This window comes from Zootoca vivipara, chromosome 2, assembly GCF_965207765.1.
Source record: "Zootoca vivipara chromosome 2, rZooViv2.hap1.1, whole genome shotgun sequence".
In the NCBI taxonomy this organism is placed as follows: domain Eukaryota; kingdom Metazoa; phylum Chordata; class Lepidosauria; order Squamata; family Lacertidae; genus Zootoca; species Zootoca vivipara.
The window spans coordinates 120,272,376-120,289,993 of record NC_142584.1 but is presented as its reverse complement, the minus strand read 5'-3'; the positions used below and the strand labels follow the sequence as shown (position 1 = coordinate 120,289,993).

The 17,618-nt window shown below is 45.5% G+C and overlaps 1 protein-coding gene and 1 pseudogene across 5 annotated transcripts; one reads left to right on the top strand and one right to left on the bottom strand.

Annotated features, from left to right (window-relative positions):
* Positions 1–18: 18 nt before the first annotated feature.
* Positions 19–7,690, top strand: LOC148687226 (uncharacterized; annotated as a pseudogene). The gene is made up of 3 exons (XR_015948543.1): positions 19–266; positions 1,237–1,357; positions 3,141–7,690. The product of XR_015948543.1 is annotated as an uncharacterized LOC148687226 (transcript).
* A 2,277-nt stretch (positions 7,691–9,967) lies between these two features.
* LOC132591213 (uncharacterized) lies at positions 9,968–17,128 on the bottom strand. Of its 4 annotated transcripts, XM_088663937.1 has the most exons (6): positions 16,992–17,054; positions 14,780–14,828; positions 14,241–14,421; positions 13,991–14,117; positions 13,525–13,602; positions 9,968–12,127 (listed from the first exon to the last, which is right to left on the bottom strand). In XM_088663937.1, the coding sequence occupies exons 3-6, from the start codon at positions 14,268–14,270 to the stop codon at positions 10,581–10,583; spliced, it is 1,782 nt and encodes a 593-aa protein (XP_088520063.1). In that variant the 5' UTR covers positions 14,271–14,421; positions 14,780–14,828; positions 16,992–17,054; the 3' UTR covers positions 9,968–10,580. The 4 variants fall into 4 exon arrangements, with proteins under 4 accessions (XP_088520063.1, XP_060124625.2, XP_088520062.1 ...); XM_060268642.2 differs by lacking the exon at positions 14,780–14,828 and having other exon boundaries at positions 16,992–17,128; XM_088663936.1 differs by lacking the exon at positions 16,992–17,054 and having other exon boundaries at positions 14,780–15,805.
* Between the last annotated feature and the right edge of the window lie 490 nt (positions 17,129–17,618).

Sequence of the window (17,618 nt, the reverse complement as noted above, 5' to 3'; positions counted from 1 at the left end):
TTAAGGGGGAGGGGTGTGTCGGTGGAGGAAGACGCCCCCTTTTTTATTGCAGGAATGGAAACTGGATTAATGAATTAGGGAGGCAAGCGGCCGGAGAGGTAAAGATGCAGCCTGGGGGTGGGGGTGGGGAATGAGAGGGGGAAGGGAAAAGAAGAGGACGACCACACACACACACACACCCCGCACAAGAGCCGTTCCTGGGACCCATCGGCAGGGACCCAGATCCATGCATCCCAGCTGCAAAGTGGGGACTCAACACCTGCAAGGTTTGCATTGCCCTTTGAATCCGCCCCCCCACCAGCTCACCCCCCCCACTTTCAAATTCAGTATGGGGTGTGCAGCGCGGTGTGGGGTGCGCGATGTCTTCCTACAGAGGAAACGCCCGCAGGGGGATTCCATCGCACAGTCTCTTTGAGGGCCGAGGGATGCTCACCTGCCCTGCTGGGGTCCGAGCCGAGGTCCCAAACCTGGCAGGAGATCCCTAGGGGTCTCCGTGTGTTGCTCCTTGCCGGGTCCTTTTGGCAGGAGAGATGGGAGAGCAGGGAGTCCGTGCAGGGCTTAAAGGAAGCGAGGGAGACCAGGAGAGAGACCCCCGCCTCCCTGCTCCTCTTGCGAGGCCCCTCCCTCCGGATGGAGAGTTTTACGTGCAGTTCGGGGCGCAGGGCGAGGGGTGAGCTGCGCCAAGGGTGTTTCGGGGATGGAGAGAGGAGGACAGAGGAAGTTGGGGGGCTGAGGGAGCCATGGAAGCATTGGGGGGGGAGCCAAGGCCAGCATTGCCAGTAGGTGGAAAGGCATTTGGGGAACAGAATTTCCTTTGTTCTTGTATTTGCTTCCCTCCCCCCAATCCACCATAGCTGCCAAGTTATCCCTTTTTTACAGGGATTTTCCCTTATGCTGAATAGGCTTCCTCGCGAGAAAAGGGAAAACTTGGCAGCTATGCAATCCACTCCTCCACCAATTGCATTTTTCCTTTCTGTGATGGGGAGACCATTGAACCAAAAGACCTGAGGGTTACACACACATTAATGCTCAGGGGCCTCCTCCTGTCCCACCCACTTTCTCTTGCTCTTCCTCCCTTACCAGGGTTTTCTTCTCTTCTTTACCTGGACTACCTTACGGGGACCGTTAGGAGCTCCCCAGAATAATATGCCCCACTGTGGGACCACTGAGTTCTTTTATCCTAAGACGTTGTCTCCCTTTCTCTTCCTGTTCTGTTGTTTGTTTCTTGCTATACAGTTGCCTGCTGAAGCACAAAGTGAGCTGGCGGAGGGGGTCCTCTTGCCCATCTCGGGAAGAGGGGAGTGTTGACAACCCACACGGGACCCCCTTCCTCCCTGCAGAGAAGGAACCTATCACGGTAAGAAGCAATGTTCACTTTCCACTGCATGGCTGATTATTAATACTGTTGGGCACCAGCCCAAAAAATATGGGTGGAGGGTGCTATGGAAATGCTTTTGGGTTTATATATCATTTATATATTGAAAGCTTCTTTATTACTTCTTGATGTTGGTAGAGTATGTTACAAGCTGCGATACAATCCATCAGCATCAAAAGATAATAGATGTATGCCCATTCCCAGTCTGGTGGGTTTCAACGGTAAAGGACGCAAAGTCATGATAGACAATCCCTATTGCTGGAGGGTTTGCATGTGGGCATGTGCATATGCAGGCCAAGGATTGCCAGTATCACAGCTGAGGTGTCTGTGAAAGTTGGTGGGTGGAGTTGCAGTTTATAGCAACCCTGTAATTTTCTCAGTCTGAAACATTTCATGAGCAGATTTTGTGGTGCATCCTTGATACCGAGACCAAAATATCCAGTGTGGTGTAGTGGTTAAGAGCGGTAGACTCCTAATCTGGAGAACCAGGTTCGTGTCTCTGCTCCTCCACATGCAGCTGCTGGGTGACTTGGACTAGTCACACTTCTTCAAAGTCTCTCAGTCCCACTCACCTCACAGAGTGTTTGTTGGGGATGAAGGGAAAAGGAGATTGTTAGCCGCTTTGAGACTCCTTCAGGTAGTGATAAAGTGGGATATCAAATCCAAACTACTCTTCTTCTTCTTCTTCTTCTTCTTCTTCTTCCTCCTCTTCTTCTTCCTCCTCCTCCTCCTCTTCTTCTTCTTCTTCTTCTTCTTCTTCTTCTTCTTCTTCTTCTTCTTCTTCTCTTCACAAAGACTCACAGGTCAATGGTCACATGAACTTTCGTGTTCTACAGTGCACATCATTGGAATGCAGTTTACAAAGATATAAGCCATAATATGCTTATTTGCCTTTAATGGGCCACTAGATATTTGTTGTCTGTGCTTTTACAGGACATGAATAGCAGCTCATGTTTTATTTATTTCACATAGGAGAGACTCTGATCTGCAAGTCTGAGCTCAACTCCTCCCATTTAACAGAAAAATGCAGAGACTTTGTCCTGGACAAATTGAGAGTTATGTCCTTCCACTTTGCTGTGATACTGTAGCTCTATGTGTCTCATTGCAGTGTGTAGGGGAACATAGAAATATCCCCTCTGGATCAGGATCAGGGCCCCTCTTGTCCAGAATCCTGTTCTCACAGTGACCAGTCAAGGAGAAACCCACCAGCAGGGCCTGAGTGCAAAAGCTCCCTCCCCTCTCGGGATTCCCAGCTGCTGTAATTCAGACGAATAATACCTTCGAAGGTGGAGGGAGAAGATTGCTAGTAGCTGGGAACTGAATGACTGTTACTGAAATGGTAGGGTATTCTGACAGTGTAGACACAACAGAGGAGCCTCAGGAAACAAATGGTGCAGGATTAGGTAATTTGTACGGTTTGTTGGTAAGTATCAGATCATGGAGGGAGGAGGAAATGGAATACAGATATTTAGCATGTTTGGCGAAGGGGAAAGATGGAGAAAGTGCAGCCCTCCAGATGTTGCTGCACTACAACTCCCATCATCCCTGGCCATTGGCACTTGAAGTCCAACCACAACTGGAGGGCCAGAGGTGCTGCATCTTACCATAGAAGTGTTCAGTGTTACTTGGGAGTTGAAAGCAGAACTGAATACTAAGGGTTCTTGAAACAGTTTTCAGGGATTACTATAGATATCATACCCTACAAAATCTAAATTGCCCGCACTAAATGAATGTCTGGATGATATCTGTCTGGCTTACATTCCAGAAGATGTCCTGGCGATACTCCGGAAGGGAGCGTAGCAAACGTTCCGAAGCACAGTCCAGGCTAAGAAATGGTGCCAGGGGGAAATGATCCTGGTTTGAAGATTGATTTCTTCTTCACACACAAGCTTTTAATCTCTTCTAGTGGAAACATCTCTCGTTTGAACCTCCTCCCTCTAAAGTAATATTCATTCATTTCATCCTTACAAGTGATCTTTAATATTAACTATTTTCAGTGCCACACATATTCCCTGTTGGAGCAGAGATGGTACATGAGAGGGACAGGGAATTTCCACTGATATTCCTATATTACAATATGGGCAGAAGGTCAGGCAGAACATTCCCTAACTAGTCTTCCTCAGGGAGACATAGAGGGGGGAGGATCTAGGAGATGTTAAAATAAGAGGTGCTAATTGTGTGTTAAGTTCTCTTTTTCTCTTCCTTGAAACACTTAACAATAATTTCTTTCCTCCCCACTCCCAGAAAGGCAACAGATAAGGCATTCAGAAATCTGAGGGGCCACCTGCAATTTCATTGGGAAAAACAAACAAAATGTTTAGATGAAGAAAATATTTAGACATGTGGAATGTGCTTCGGTCAGTCTGCACGGTTATCACATCAATGAACTCATACAGTGGATAAACCATTTAAAGGCATGGAGTGTGGAAAGAGCTTAAGTGGAACTCTTGCAAAATGTCAAACTCAAACTGAGAAGAAACCATTTCAATGTATGGAGTGTGGAAAGATCTTCAATCATAGTTCGCACCTTACTGTACATCGTCGAACTCACACGGGTGAGAAACCATATAAATGTTCAGAGTGTGGAAAGAGCTTCAGTAATAATGGAGCCTGTAAAAAACACCAACGAATTCACACAGGGAAGAAACCATATAAATGTTTGGAGTGTGGAAGGTGCTTCAATAATAGTGGAAACCTTACTGTACATCAACGAATTCACACAGGGGAGAAACCATTTAAGTGCGCACACTGTGGAAAATGCTTCAGTTGTAGTGGAAAACTTAATTTACATCAACGAACTCATACAGGAGAGAAACCTTTTAAATGCACACAGTGTGAAAAGTGCTTCACTAATAGTGGAAGTCTTAATTCACATATCCAAACTCACACAGGAGAAAAGACATTTGTATGTATGGAGTGTGGAAAGGGCTTCTGTCATAGCGGATCTCTTATAACACATCAGCGAACACACACGGGAGAAAAACCATTTACATGTATGGAGTGTGGGAAAGGCTTCATTCATAGTGGAAATCTTAATTTGCATCTACGGTCTCACACAGGGGAGAAACCATTTAAATGTACAGAGTGTGGAAAGAGCTTCAGGCAAAGTGCACATTTTAGAATACATCAAGTAGCCCACACAGGAGAGAAACCATTTAAATGTATGGAGTGTGGAAAGCGCTTCTGTTATAGTGGAAATCTTGATATACATCTACGAACTCATACAGGGGAGAAACCATTTAAATGTATGGAATGTGGAAAGAGCTTCACTCAAAGTGGACATTTTAGAACACATCAACAAAGCCACACAGGGGAGAAACCATTTAAATGTATGGAGTGTGGAAGGAGCTTCCGTGATAAAGGAAGTCTTACAAAACACCAACAAACTCACATGGGGGAGAAAACTTACAAATGTTTGGAGTGTGGGAAGGGCTTTAGTGAGAGTGGTGCTCTTACAGAACATTGTCAGACTCACACAGGAGAGACCATTTAAATGTATGGAGTGTGGAAAGAGCTTCACTAAGAGTGGAAGCCTTGCAAACCATCAACAAACTCACAGAGGAGAAACCGTTTAAATGGATGGAATGCTGAAAGCTCTTCAGTTATAACTGAATGCTTACGAAACACCCCCTGCCCTCTCATGATGGGGAAACCTTTTAGTTGTATGGAGTGTGGAGAGTATTACCCTCGGATTTCGCTCTTCCCATGACATCACGGACTCCCATAGGGGGAAATCGGTGGTGGAAGAATGGTGTATATTTGATGTATTTGGTGTTTCCATGTAAAGCTATACGTAAATGTGTTAAAATAATGAAAGTATCTCACAACAATAAGTTTAATAATATGCAATGTACTGTTAGTGGGGGAGTGTGAATCTGTTGATGTGAATGATGGTGGGCTGAAGAGAGAGAGAGAGAGAGAGAGAGAGGAAGGAAGGAAGGAAGGAAGGAAGGAAGGAAGGAAGGAAGGAAGGAAGGAAGGAAGGAGAGAGGGAGGGAGAGAGAGAGAGAGAGAGAGAGAGAGAGAGAGAGAGAGAGAGAGAGAGAGAGAGAGAGAGAGAGATCCAACCTGCCTCACTGGGCAAAGGATTTGGGGCATAACATTCAGATTGCAGATTGGGAAAGATTATGGAAAACAAATATGAAATTCATGGCATGTTGTACACTGAAAGAAAATTATATGAAAATGATGTACCTGTGGTATTTGACTCCTAGTAAGTAGATAAATAATAGGAGGGACCCAGGTGGTGCTGTGGGTTAAACCACTGAGCCTAGGGCTTGCTGATCAGAAGGTTGGCGGTTCGAATCCCTGCGACAGGGTGAGCTCCCGTTGCTCGGTCCCTGCTCCTGCCAACCTAGCAGTTCGAAAGCACGTCAAAGTGCAAGTAGATAAATAGGTACCACTACAGCGGGAAGGTAAACGGTGTTTCCATGCGCTGCTCTGGTTCGCCAGAAGCAGCTTTGTCATGCTAGCCACATGACCTGGAAGCTATACGCTGGCTCCCTTGGCCAATAACACAAGATGAGCGCGCAACCCCAGAGTCGGTCACGACTGGACCTAATGGTCAGGTGTCCCTTTACCTTTTAAGCTACCAAAAATGTATAGAACAAGTACAAATATGTGCAGGGAGTGTAAAGAAAAAGAAGGCACCTTTTATTATATGTGGTGGTTGTGTAAGGTAATAAAGTCTTTCTGGGAAATGATATATAACGAACAGGGAAAAAAAAGTTTAAAATAACTTTTTTTAAAAAACCAAAACACCCAGAAGCCTTCTTATTAGGAATTGTAGGCACCGACATTCCAAAGGAACAGAAAAGGCTCTTCATGTATGTTGTAATAGCAGCGCAGAAGCTATTAGCCCAGAGATGGAAAGAAGAAAGACCCTCTACCAGAGAGGAATGGCAAACTAAGCTGTTAGACTATGCTGAAATGGCAAAACTGACCAGAAATCTCATCAGGGACCAAAAAGAAAAAATCTTCAAGAAAGAATGGGGGAATTTTATAATTCACTTAAGAGAGTACTGTAAGCAGATGAAAACATTAGCAGGATATTTTATCCTCATCCCCCTTCCCCCTTCTTGTCTTGCCCCTCCCACCCACTCCTTTCTTCCTTAATGCTGGGGGGGGGCCCCACAACATCCTCTTTCATTTAATTTTTGTTGTGGCATCAGTGCTATGATATCTTGGGGGGAGGGCTTACTTCCAACCAGAAGCCAGAAACAAGCCATTTTTAAGAGGAAAAAGTGGGCGTCCAATTCCCCTAGCCCCCTTCCTCCCCGGGAGAGGCCTTCTCCAAAGTGGCTCCTCATTTCTGGAATCTCCTTTCGTAGAAGTTGCCAAAAACGTTCCTTTCACAGGCTTTCAGTTTTATGTGCTTTCCCCACTGCTTCATTGAATGATTGTTCTGTTGATGAAGAAATATGGGCGAAGGATCCTATGGAAAATGCAATTATTTATCATTTATATGTTTGAAGCTTTTCTGCAATACGTACTTCTTTTTTTGCAGAGTGTTGGAATGAGTTACAAGCTGGGATGCAGTCCACCAGCATCAAAACATAATACAGTAGTACCTTGGTTCCCGAATGGCTTGATTGCCAAACAAATAGGCTCCAGGACGCAGCAAACCCAGAAGTAAGTGTTCTGGTTTGCAAATATTTTTTTGGAAGTCGAATGTCCTGCATGGCTTCCGCTTGAGTGCAGGAAGCTCCTGCAGCCAATCGGAAGCCACGTCTTGGTTTTCGAACTGTTTCGGGAGTCAAATGTACTCCTGGAACGGCTTAAGTTCGAGAACCAAGGTACCACTGTACTGTACAGTTTTTTAATGTCTCCGATGAAGAACATTTCGGAAGTTAACGCTTTGGTTTTCGAACACGTCTCGGAAGTTGAACATGCCACGCGGCTTCTGCTGAGCGCAAGATGCTGAGGCCTAGCTGTCAGCTATTGAGCTTTCAGTTTTTGAACGTTTCAGAACTCGAACGCTTTCCCAGAATGGATTACATTTGAAAACCAAGGTGCCACTGTATATGCATGTACCGCGAACTGTTGTGAACTTCCAACAGGCTTAGTGCCTGAGCCAGTTCCCCATAGAGCCCCATCCTTGGGCGTCCTAACATCTTCCATTCTGTGCACATGACCAAACCAGTGTGGTTAACACTGCAACATAAGTGGGGTGGGGTGGAGGGTTATTGGTTAGCGGGGTGTTTATTGCTCTTGTTTTTATGATGTACAGTATTTTGTATTTTTTCCTTGTATTATTATGTTGTGAACCACTCTGAGATCTATGGGCAAAGAAAATAAATAAAAAAATAGAGTACATCTTTGAGAATCTTTGAGGGTGTAAGTTGCCCGTGAACAGGATCCAGTGATCGTAGTACACAAGCTTAACATGAGTCCACAGTGTGATGCAACAGCAAAAAAAGCTAACGCTGTTCTAGGCTGCATCAACAGAAGTCTAGCATCCTGATCAAGGAAAGTCCTAGTCCCTCTCTGTTCTGCCTTGGCCAGACCACACCTGGAGTACGGTGTCTAGTTCTGGGTGCCACAATTTGAGGAGGATATTGACAAGCTGGAAAATGTGCAGACCTTAAAGGATCTTGAAGCCAAGCCTTATGAGGAGCGGTTGAGGGAGTGGGGTGTGTTTAGCTTAGATAAGGGGAGAATGAGGGGAGATGTGAGAGCCATCTTCATATATCTAAAGGGCTGCCCCTTGGAAGATGGAGTGTAGGACTCGAACCCATGACTTCCACATTACAAGAAAGGAGATTCTGACTAAACATCAGGAAAAACTTTCTGGCAGTAAGAGCTGTTCGACAGTGGAACACACTCCCTCAGGAGGATGTGGCCTCTCCTTCACTGGAGGTTTCTGAGCAGAGGGCCATCTCAGGGATGCCTTAGCTGAGATTCCTGTATTGCAGGGGGTTGGACTAGATGACCACCAGGACCCCTCCCAATTCTACAATTATACAATCAGTGATAGAAGTGACTTAGAGCACTGTGTCACCTTATCATTTGGTTGAAGTACCAACTTTATTTCAGAAATAGTTTTTGGGGGCGATGTTTACACCCACCATATCAGCACACAGAATATACAGGCTTCAGTGAAGATTTCAGTCACATAACCTTAGTTAATAGATTGATTTATTTAAGATGCTAGTGCTAGTAGTAGTATTAGTAGTATACTGCTGTTCATCCATAGATCTTACGACAGTTCAGGATTACAGAAGATAGAAATGTAAGGTTGTTTTTACACACATATAGAAAATATATTCTAAAAAATCAATGCAAAAGAATTCCAAGTTGTCCAATTGCAGAGTTGAGAAAAAACGACTAATTTCCTTGTCGCAAGACTGATTTCTCTCAGCAAATAAAAGGCTGAGTTAGTGCCCCAAAGGTGGCAATCTATATAGCCCATCTCTCCTTTGAAGAGAATTTTAGTATGATATGCATCCAAAATGATTGGTTATTTCCACAATGGCCAAAAGGAGATTTCTCTTTTTGATGAAAGGAAATATGATTTGCAGGGTATTTGTATATGTGAAAAGTAGGAAATAGCTGTAATATGAGGGCTACACTTGTTGTTGTCGTTTAGTCGTGTCCGACTCTTCGTGACCCCATGGACCATAGCACGCCAGGCACTCCTGTCTTCCACTGCCTCCCGTAGTTTGGTCAAACTCATGTTTGTAGCTTCGAGAACACTGTCCAACCATCTTGTCCTCTGTCGTCCCCTTCTCCTAGTGCCCTCAATCTTTCCCAACATCAGGGTCTTTTCCAAGGATTCTTCTCTTCTCATGAGGTGGCCAAAGTATTGGAGCCTCAGCTTCACGATCTGTCCTTCCAGGGAGCACTCAGGGCTGATTTCCTTAAGAATGGATAGGTTTGATCTTCTAGCAGTCCATGGGACTCTCAAGAGTCTCCTCCAGCACCATAATTCAAAAGCATCAATTCTTCGGCGATCAGCCTTCTTTATGGTCCAGCTCTCACTTCCATACATCACTACTGGGAAAACCATAGCTTTAACTATACGGACCTTTGTCGGCAAGGTGATGTCTCTGCTTTTTAAGATGCTGTCTAGGTTTGAGGGCTACACTTACAACTGTTTTAATCTGAGCAAACTTTACATTGATATTCAGTCAAAATAAAAAATTAAAAAATAAATTTAAAAATAGTCCAGTAGCACCTTAGAGACCAACTTCATCTTTCACCTTAGTTACAGGTAGGTAGCCGTGTTGGTCTGAGTCGAAGCAAAATAAAAAAATTCCTTCAGTAGCACCTTAAAGACCAACTAAGTTTATATTTTGGTATGAGCTTTCGTGTGCATGCACGTATCTGAAGAAGTGTGCATGCACACGAAAGCTCATACCAAAATATAAACTTAGTTGGTCTTTAAGGTGCTACTGAAGGAATTTTTTTATTATCTTTCACCTTAGTTAGTCTCTAAGGTGCAACTGGACTATTTTTTTTTATTTTGACTGCGTCAGACCAACACAGCTACTACCTGAATCTAGAATTGATATTCACTGTTCTTCTAAGTACCGGTAGACTAAAAGCTGGTACTCATAAGAGCTTCAGTGATAGGACAAAGCGAAGAGCTGGTCAGATTGTGAAACTTTATTTTGAATGAAAGGTAGGAGGACAGCAAGTAAACAGCTAAACAGATTACAAAATAAAGCACAGTACTGTCGCTTTGCAGCAGGACTAATCATAGCCTACCCACAAACAATATAGTATTCCTAGTGTACTAGTGAGCAGCCCAGAGGATGGCCCGTTTCCTGGTGGTATGGGAGATATAGTACAGACTCTGTGGTGAAGGCAGCTGGGGTCACACTGCTAAGACATCTCAGGCTTCATAAGCTTGCACACAACGCTCACACTCTTTGAAAGGAGTGGCATGTCGTTCTTTCTCTACACGGAAAGCCATAGCCAGTTCTATTACATTTCCCAAGGAAGCACCCTACCTGACGGATGATACCCGAGATGCAGTTGTGTTTTGCTCAAAGGAAACGGTGATGGAAGCAGACCAATGACTTTCACTGACCCCCTGACCAAGTGGCTAAACTTTGCCTCCTCTCTTTCTCCACATCTTGGATTCACAATGACAACTGGGCTGGCCCAAATAGTAGGCAGAATGGGGAGACCATTTCTTATTCTTCTTAGTGGCAAAGCTTTGTCTTCCCTGCTTCTCCACCTCTGGGGTTCACACTGGTTTCTACGCTGTGTGCGTTCTTTGATGTGCAATAAGGTTTCCACCCTGGCTGAAGTTCATTCCACATTCCATACATTTAAATGGTTTCTGCCCAGTATGGGTTCTTTGATGTAAAGTAAGGTTACTCCTACGCCTGAAGCTCTTTCCACACACCATGCATTCATATGGTTTCCCCACTGTGTGGGTTCTTTGATGTGCGGTAAGAGCACTCCTACAACTGAAGCTCTTTCCACACTCCATGCATTCAAATAATTTTTCACCGGTGTGGGTTCTTTGATGTAAAGTCAGATAGTAATTGAGACTGAAACTCTTTCCACACACCATACATTTAAATGGTTTCTCTGTTCTGTGGGTTCTTTGATGTATGGTAAGGTTTCCACTCTGGCTGAAGCTCTTTCCACACTCAATACATTTAAAAGGTTTCTCCCCAGTGTGCGTTCTCTGATGTGCAGTCAGTCTTCCACTCTGCCTGAAGCTCTTTCCACACTCCACACATTTAAATGGCTTCTCCCCAGTGTGGGTTCTTTGATGCACAATTAGGACACTACTTGCACGAAAGCTCTTTCCACATTCCATGCATTTGAACGGTTTCTCCCCGGTGTGGGTTCTTTGATGTAAAGTGAGAGAGTAATTGAAACTGAAACTCTTTCCACATACCATACATTTAAATGGTTTATCTGCTGTGTGGGTTCTTTGATGTGCAGCAAGATTTCCGCTCTGGCTGAAGCTCTTTCCACACTCTGTACATTTAAAGGGTTTCTCCCCAGTGTGGGTTCTTTGATGTAAAGTAAGGTTACTCCTACAACTGAAGCTCTTTCCACACACCAAGCATTTATGCAGTTTCTCCCCACCATGGGTTCTTTGATGTAGAGTAAAACGGTAATTATGACTGAAGCTATTTTCACACACCATAGATTTAAATAGTTTCTCCTCGGTATGGGTTCTCTGATGCGCGGTAAGGAAACTATTGGTACAGAAGCTCTTTCCACACTCCATGCATTTATGCAGATTCTCCCCAGTGTGCGTTCTTTGATGTAAAGTAAGATGGTGATTGAGACTGAAACTCTTCCCACACACCATGCATGTAAATGGTTTCTCCCCTGTGTGGGTTCTTTGATGTGCAATAAGGTTTCCGCTCTGGCTGAAACTCTTTCCGCACTCCATGCATTTAAATGGCTTCTCCCCTGTGTGGGTTTTTTTATGCTTGACCAGGTTACCAGCACTACTTAACCTCTTTCCACACTCAATGCATTGAAACGCTTTCTCCCCTGTTTGGGTTCTCTGATGTAAACTAACACTTCCACTCTGACTGAAGCTTTTCCCACACTCCACACTGCTGCTCCCTGCACATTCTTCCTGTGGATTCAGAGTGACATGGATATCAGTGTCCTGCGTAGTAGAGGATTTCCTTTCCCCATTTTTCAAAATGTTTCCTATATGCTTTTGGGGTGTCTGTTGTTTCACAAATGTATTTTTCCCTGCTTCATGCTCCACATTTTCTGATGACACCATCAATGGTTCCCCATAATTCCCGCTCTTCTTCCTGTCACCTGTTTAGGGAGAGGGAGAAAATGAAAATATCATTCACACTGCATGGCAGAAGCAGACATGCTCATTGTGCACTGAGAACAGTTCTTTGCTTCTCTTGTGGTCAACCATGTCCCTTCTCTTCCTGCAAAGCTGAATCTGAAGTTAGCATCAGAATATGCTACAGCTCCACGAGTCCCTTCCTGTTCCACCTTCCACATGCTGTCACTAAGCACAATTGTGTCTGCTGATCTCTCCCGTTTCTCAGAGCCGCATCCAACTCGATCTTCTCCTTCCACCCAAGCAATAAAGTCTGATTTGGGAAATAGTTTCAAAGAGGGCAGTGCAAATTCCGAGTGCAAAATGCCCAGACACTCCTACTGCCATGGCTCCCTTCCCAAGAGCAGGGAAAGGCAAGATCTTAGCCCTCCTGCTGAGGGATAGCAGAAGGGCACATGGGCGCTTTTGAAAAAGAATCTCATAGTACATTAACCTCAGCTCAGTGGCACCACAGAGGATATTTTAATTTGAGGCATAGCTCAGCACAAAGGAAGGGAAAACTTAAGCCTGGAGGACACCTCTGGTCTTTAGAAGAATTGTCCTCCTGGACCAGGCCAAAGGTCTCCCAGACATGATCAATTTTTGCAGCTTCAGGTGTACATGTTCATGCTCTGTGGGGGCGGGGGCGAACGAAGCATGATCGGTACCTGGGGCGGGGCAAACCGACTGTATGGCGCATGCACAGCGCCACGATGTATGGCGTATGCGTGCACCGTCCATATGGCGGCAGGATCGCCTGCCTGCGGCTGCAGCGGCCGCCGCCACCAGTACGAACAGTTTGCTGACAGCGCCGCAAACATCTGCGCGGCTCTGCTCCCTCCCTCTGCCTCACGCGCCCAGCCCATCAGAACAGTCAGGCACCGGGTGTGTGAGAGAGGGAGAACAACAAATGTAAAACATTTTATGATGTTTTATGATGTTTTTGTATGTACTGTAAGCCGGTCAGGGTGGCTGGGGAAACCCAGCCGGATGGGCAGGGTATAAATAATACAATTGTTATTATTTTTCAATGTTGCCTTCAGGGAGCAGCGGAGTTACTACAAAACCCACCCTCTGTCCTCCAATCAGGCTAGCAGATTTCAAGGACACAACCCAGCCAGGAAAAAAGGACTCAAGGAGGATGTGAAGCAGGGCAGGTAATGGGTCGTGGCCTGGGAAGGGAGATGGCCAGGGAGAAGATAGCCCCAAGGGTCAGCTGGAGAGCGTTTGAAGGATGCATTTGCCCACCTGGTCTATTTAGTCCTACAGAAGCCAACTAGATGCTGTGAGAGGAAGCCCAGAAGCAGGACATAAAGGCAACAGGCTTGTGCTCCCTCTCTTTCTGGAGGGAAAAAGACCGACAACACATCTAAGCAGCTACCTTCTGAGATCTCCACTTCTTTGGGATCCTGGAGAAATGGATCTTGTCCCTCTTCCCAACAGGAACTGAGGTCTGATTCTGCCAAGGAAAAAGACAATATTATCTACTTTTGGCTGCAAATCATCCAGCCGTTTCAAATTAATCTGTATCCATGACCTCAAAGGCAAGAGAGGGAAGGGATTACGTAAACAGAGCCTATAAAGATGCACCACACCACAAGTAGGGGAAAGCAAAGTTGCAAATATTGTAAGAGTACATACAGGATTTGACCTAAAGATTCACACCTTCAACGTCTAACAGCCAAGAGCAGGCACCCCTAAACTGCGGCCCTCCAGATGTTTTGGCCTACAACTCCCATGATCCCTAGCAAACAGGAACAGTGGTCGGGGAAGATGGGAATTGTAGTCCAAAACATCCGGAGGGCTGAAGTTTGGCCTTACCAAGAGGAATAAAAATGTGCCCTTACCTAAAGAGGCCACCATCTCATAATTCTCCTCCATGACTTCCTTGTGCAGGGCTCTTTGGCCTGGATCCAGCAGAGCCCACTCCTCCTCCGTGAAAAACACAGCCACCTCCTCAAAGGTCAAGAGGGCCTGGAAGAAGAAGAAAACAGAGCTTCTCTTAGATCCCCATCATCTCCACTCAACACAGAGGGAAGCTGGGTTGTCCCATCTGTGCCTCTTCCCTCCTCCCACCTCCCGTTGCTCTTTCGCTACCTGAGGAAGCTGCCTGGCTCCTCTTTCCATTCCACCTTTAAGAAGAGACTGTTCAGAGGGTGTCTCGCAGGCCACTGCGTTGCCAGTGGAAAGGACGGAGGAGGAGGAGGAGGGGTAAACTGGGCCAATTCCAGAACTTTCTCAGCTGTTGCCACGATGCACTTCAATGCAGGGAGCAGCTCTTTAAGGAAAACAATGCAGAAATTAGTATTATTATTATTATTAATTGAATTTACATACTCCCCTATACCCGGAGGTCTGAGAGCGGTTCACAGAAAGGCGGATTTATTTAGGGTGGGAGACATTTACACAGATGGCATACCTTTGACTGGGGAACAAATATTAAGTAAAGCTGGACAACAGCTGGAATTTTCTAAACATGCATCAATTTTTTCTAACAAACCCAGCACATGCCTCTTTAAACTTCGGCTGAAATTCTAATTGCTAATACAAATGCAAAATCCAAACACGTATTATCAAAAATGCATTAAAACAGTTGGTGGTATTCATTTAGGCAAAACCAACTTGGTGGAACATACCTGGGAATCAGAGCTGGGGACAGTAATCAAAGAGGCCAGCTGGCAGAGACTGTGGGATAAGTCAGTATGTATACGAACACATAATAGAAATCCCCTTTAAACTCCCACACTGCTGCTTCTAGCAACAAAGCTATATTCCATCTCCGCTGGAACAACTATACATGTGGCAGGCTCTTTTCATTTGGGGGGGGGGGGAATTGTTTATAAAGTAAGCTTGATCCCGAAACAAAAAATCCTACATATCCCAACTTTGGAATTGTTAACTATTTTTAAAGATGAAAATGCTAAAATGAAATATAAAGAATTCACCACCTTTATTTCAGCAGGGCCTAAACAACCCATTTCTTAAAACGGGAAATCTCTGGAACACTTGCAATTATCACAATGGAAACAGAAAATCTGGACTATTGCACTTTCAAAAAAACCGAACACAGATTTTATACCTACTGCTTTTTGTATTTTTACTGTTGCTACGATAATTGCTTTTGTTTCTTATGTATTTGATTTGTGTTATATTTGTTTTCTTGTTCTCTTCTGTGGGATATCTTGAAAATCTAGACTAATCAGATTATGGTCATCTACAAAAAAACCCCACAACCTGACAAAAAATGGTGTTGAAGCATTTGCTGGAAAAAGAAGTACTGGGGATGATTTCGCTGTGACCGGGTAACTTTTCACCCCTTACTCTAAAGACCATCAACTGCCTTGGCATCCACCAGATTCACATCTCACACTTTGGAACAATGTTTTCCCATACGGACACACATTTGTGTGTGTGTTTTGATGGGGAGTTAAGTTTTTGTTTGCTATTTTCAACTTTTTGGGGGGTGGGGAGGGAGAATTTAAAGGGGGAAAAGCAGGGACCAGCACTCAAGGGGGGCCATTCTGGCGGCTGCAGAGGAGAGACACAATCTTTTTGGCCTTAGCCCTGCACCCTAACTGTGGGGTGGGGAACACCAGACCCAGGGGTCAAATCCAGCCCTCGAGTCCCCACCCATCAATTGGAAGGCTGCTCAGGAGGGAATGTGGCCTCCTGGCTTTCAAGGCAAGACAGGAGGCCGGTCTGGATTGTGAACAGCAGAAACAGAGGGAAAGACTGTCAGCCAGCCCTCTGCTGGGCCAGTTCTTCAAAGGGGGGGGATGTTTTTTACCAATTAATTTTAACTCATTTTCAAATTTATTAAGATGTCAAACCCAAATTATAATTAATTAATACACTTCTCCGCTCCTAAAAAACCCTGGTTTCCCACTCTCTCAGATATATTCCAGTTCATCCGCTCTTACATGCTGCTTATTTTACAGATTTATCTCTAATTAACATGCTTTATTTTTAATTTTTATTTTAGCAAATTCCTTGTCCCTCAGCTGCCCTTTTACCAGCTCCTGCATGAAGGGGGTATTTATTTAATGCCTCCAGCCAATGCCTTGACACCATCTGGAAGGTGCTTAAGACCGACTTGCCCACTCTTGTTCCCAGTCTCACAGCCCCCCCCCATCTATGATTTCTGAAAAGGGGACGAGGGGGGCTCCCCCTTCCCAAGAAGCAAATCCTTGCTTCCTTTTGCTTCCTTCTCACATCAGCCTCTTTCTTACTAAGGACGCTCCGGAGGCCGATTTCCCTTGACATTGTCCATCTCTCACCCCCCACCCAACTCGAAATCTCCCCCCTCTCTCCCAATCCAGAGGCGACTCTGTTCTCCAGCTCTGGGGATAAAAAAGCCACACTGCAACACACACACACACACACACACACACACACACACACACACACACACCCCATATGTAAGGCAGCTTCCACTGCAGCAAAGCAGGGGGGGGGTGCATTAAGAGGCTGCGTCTAAGATACCTTTTTTTGGGGGGGGGTGTCTGGCTGTCACTTTGTGACTATTCAGTATCCAATTCAGGTAGCATGGGGGTGGGGGGGGGAGCGAGCGCCCTTTTCTAGTTCTCAGGCACAGAAGGGTCTTTGTTCCCCACCCCCACCCCAAAGAATATCTTGCAATGCAAACCTTGTTGGGGAAAATCCCACTCTGCACCCCCTCCCACCCCCTACAGACTTTCCCTGTTTTTCTCTCATTCCGCCCCCCCCCCAAAAAAAAACTCCTCTCCCTGCTGCCCTGCTTATAAATTCAAGGGGAGGGGAAATAAATCCTTCTCCCACCCCCTACTTCAATTCCTCCTCCCCCACCCCGCAACAAAAAATATACTGCACCTCTTTCTCCTCCTCTGCAAACCCTCTTCTCTTCTGTTAATATGCAAGGAGACCCCTCCCCTCCAACCATGCCTTTACACCCCCAAAAACTTCCTGCCTCTCTAGGAAGCGGAGCTCATTGACCCAAAGGGAGGGGGGAGTGACAAGAGATTTCCCCCCTCCCCCTCAAAGAGGAGGAAGGCAAAGGCAGCGCCGTCATATTCGGTTGCCATGCGAACGCTGGAAGGGGCTTCTCTCCGGAAGTTTGGTCGGAAGTTTGCAAAAGGAGCCCCTCTAGAAAAGCAGGAGTTTTTCAAAAAGGTGAGGGGAATACCTGGAGGACAAAGAGATAAAGATGCTGCGTGGGGGAAGAAATGGGGAGGGGGAGAAAAGGGCAGAGATTGCAGTTGCGAAGCGGGGACCACCCAACACCTGCAAGGGTTTCCCTTGCGCCGTCTCCTTTGAAGCCCCACCACCAAACACGGTTTCCCACCAAGGGAACTCCTGAATGGGGGGCCATCCAGAGAATTTGAAGGGGGAAAGTTCCCATCACAGCTCACTAGCAGGATATTCTTTCAAATTCTTAATTTGCAAGCTGGGCGAGGTGAAGATGGAAGAAACTCTAGAACGAAATTTATACATACTTAT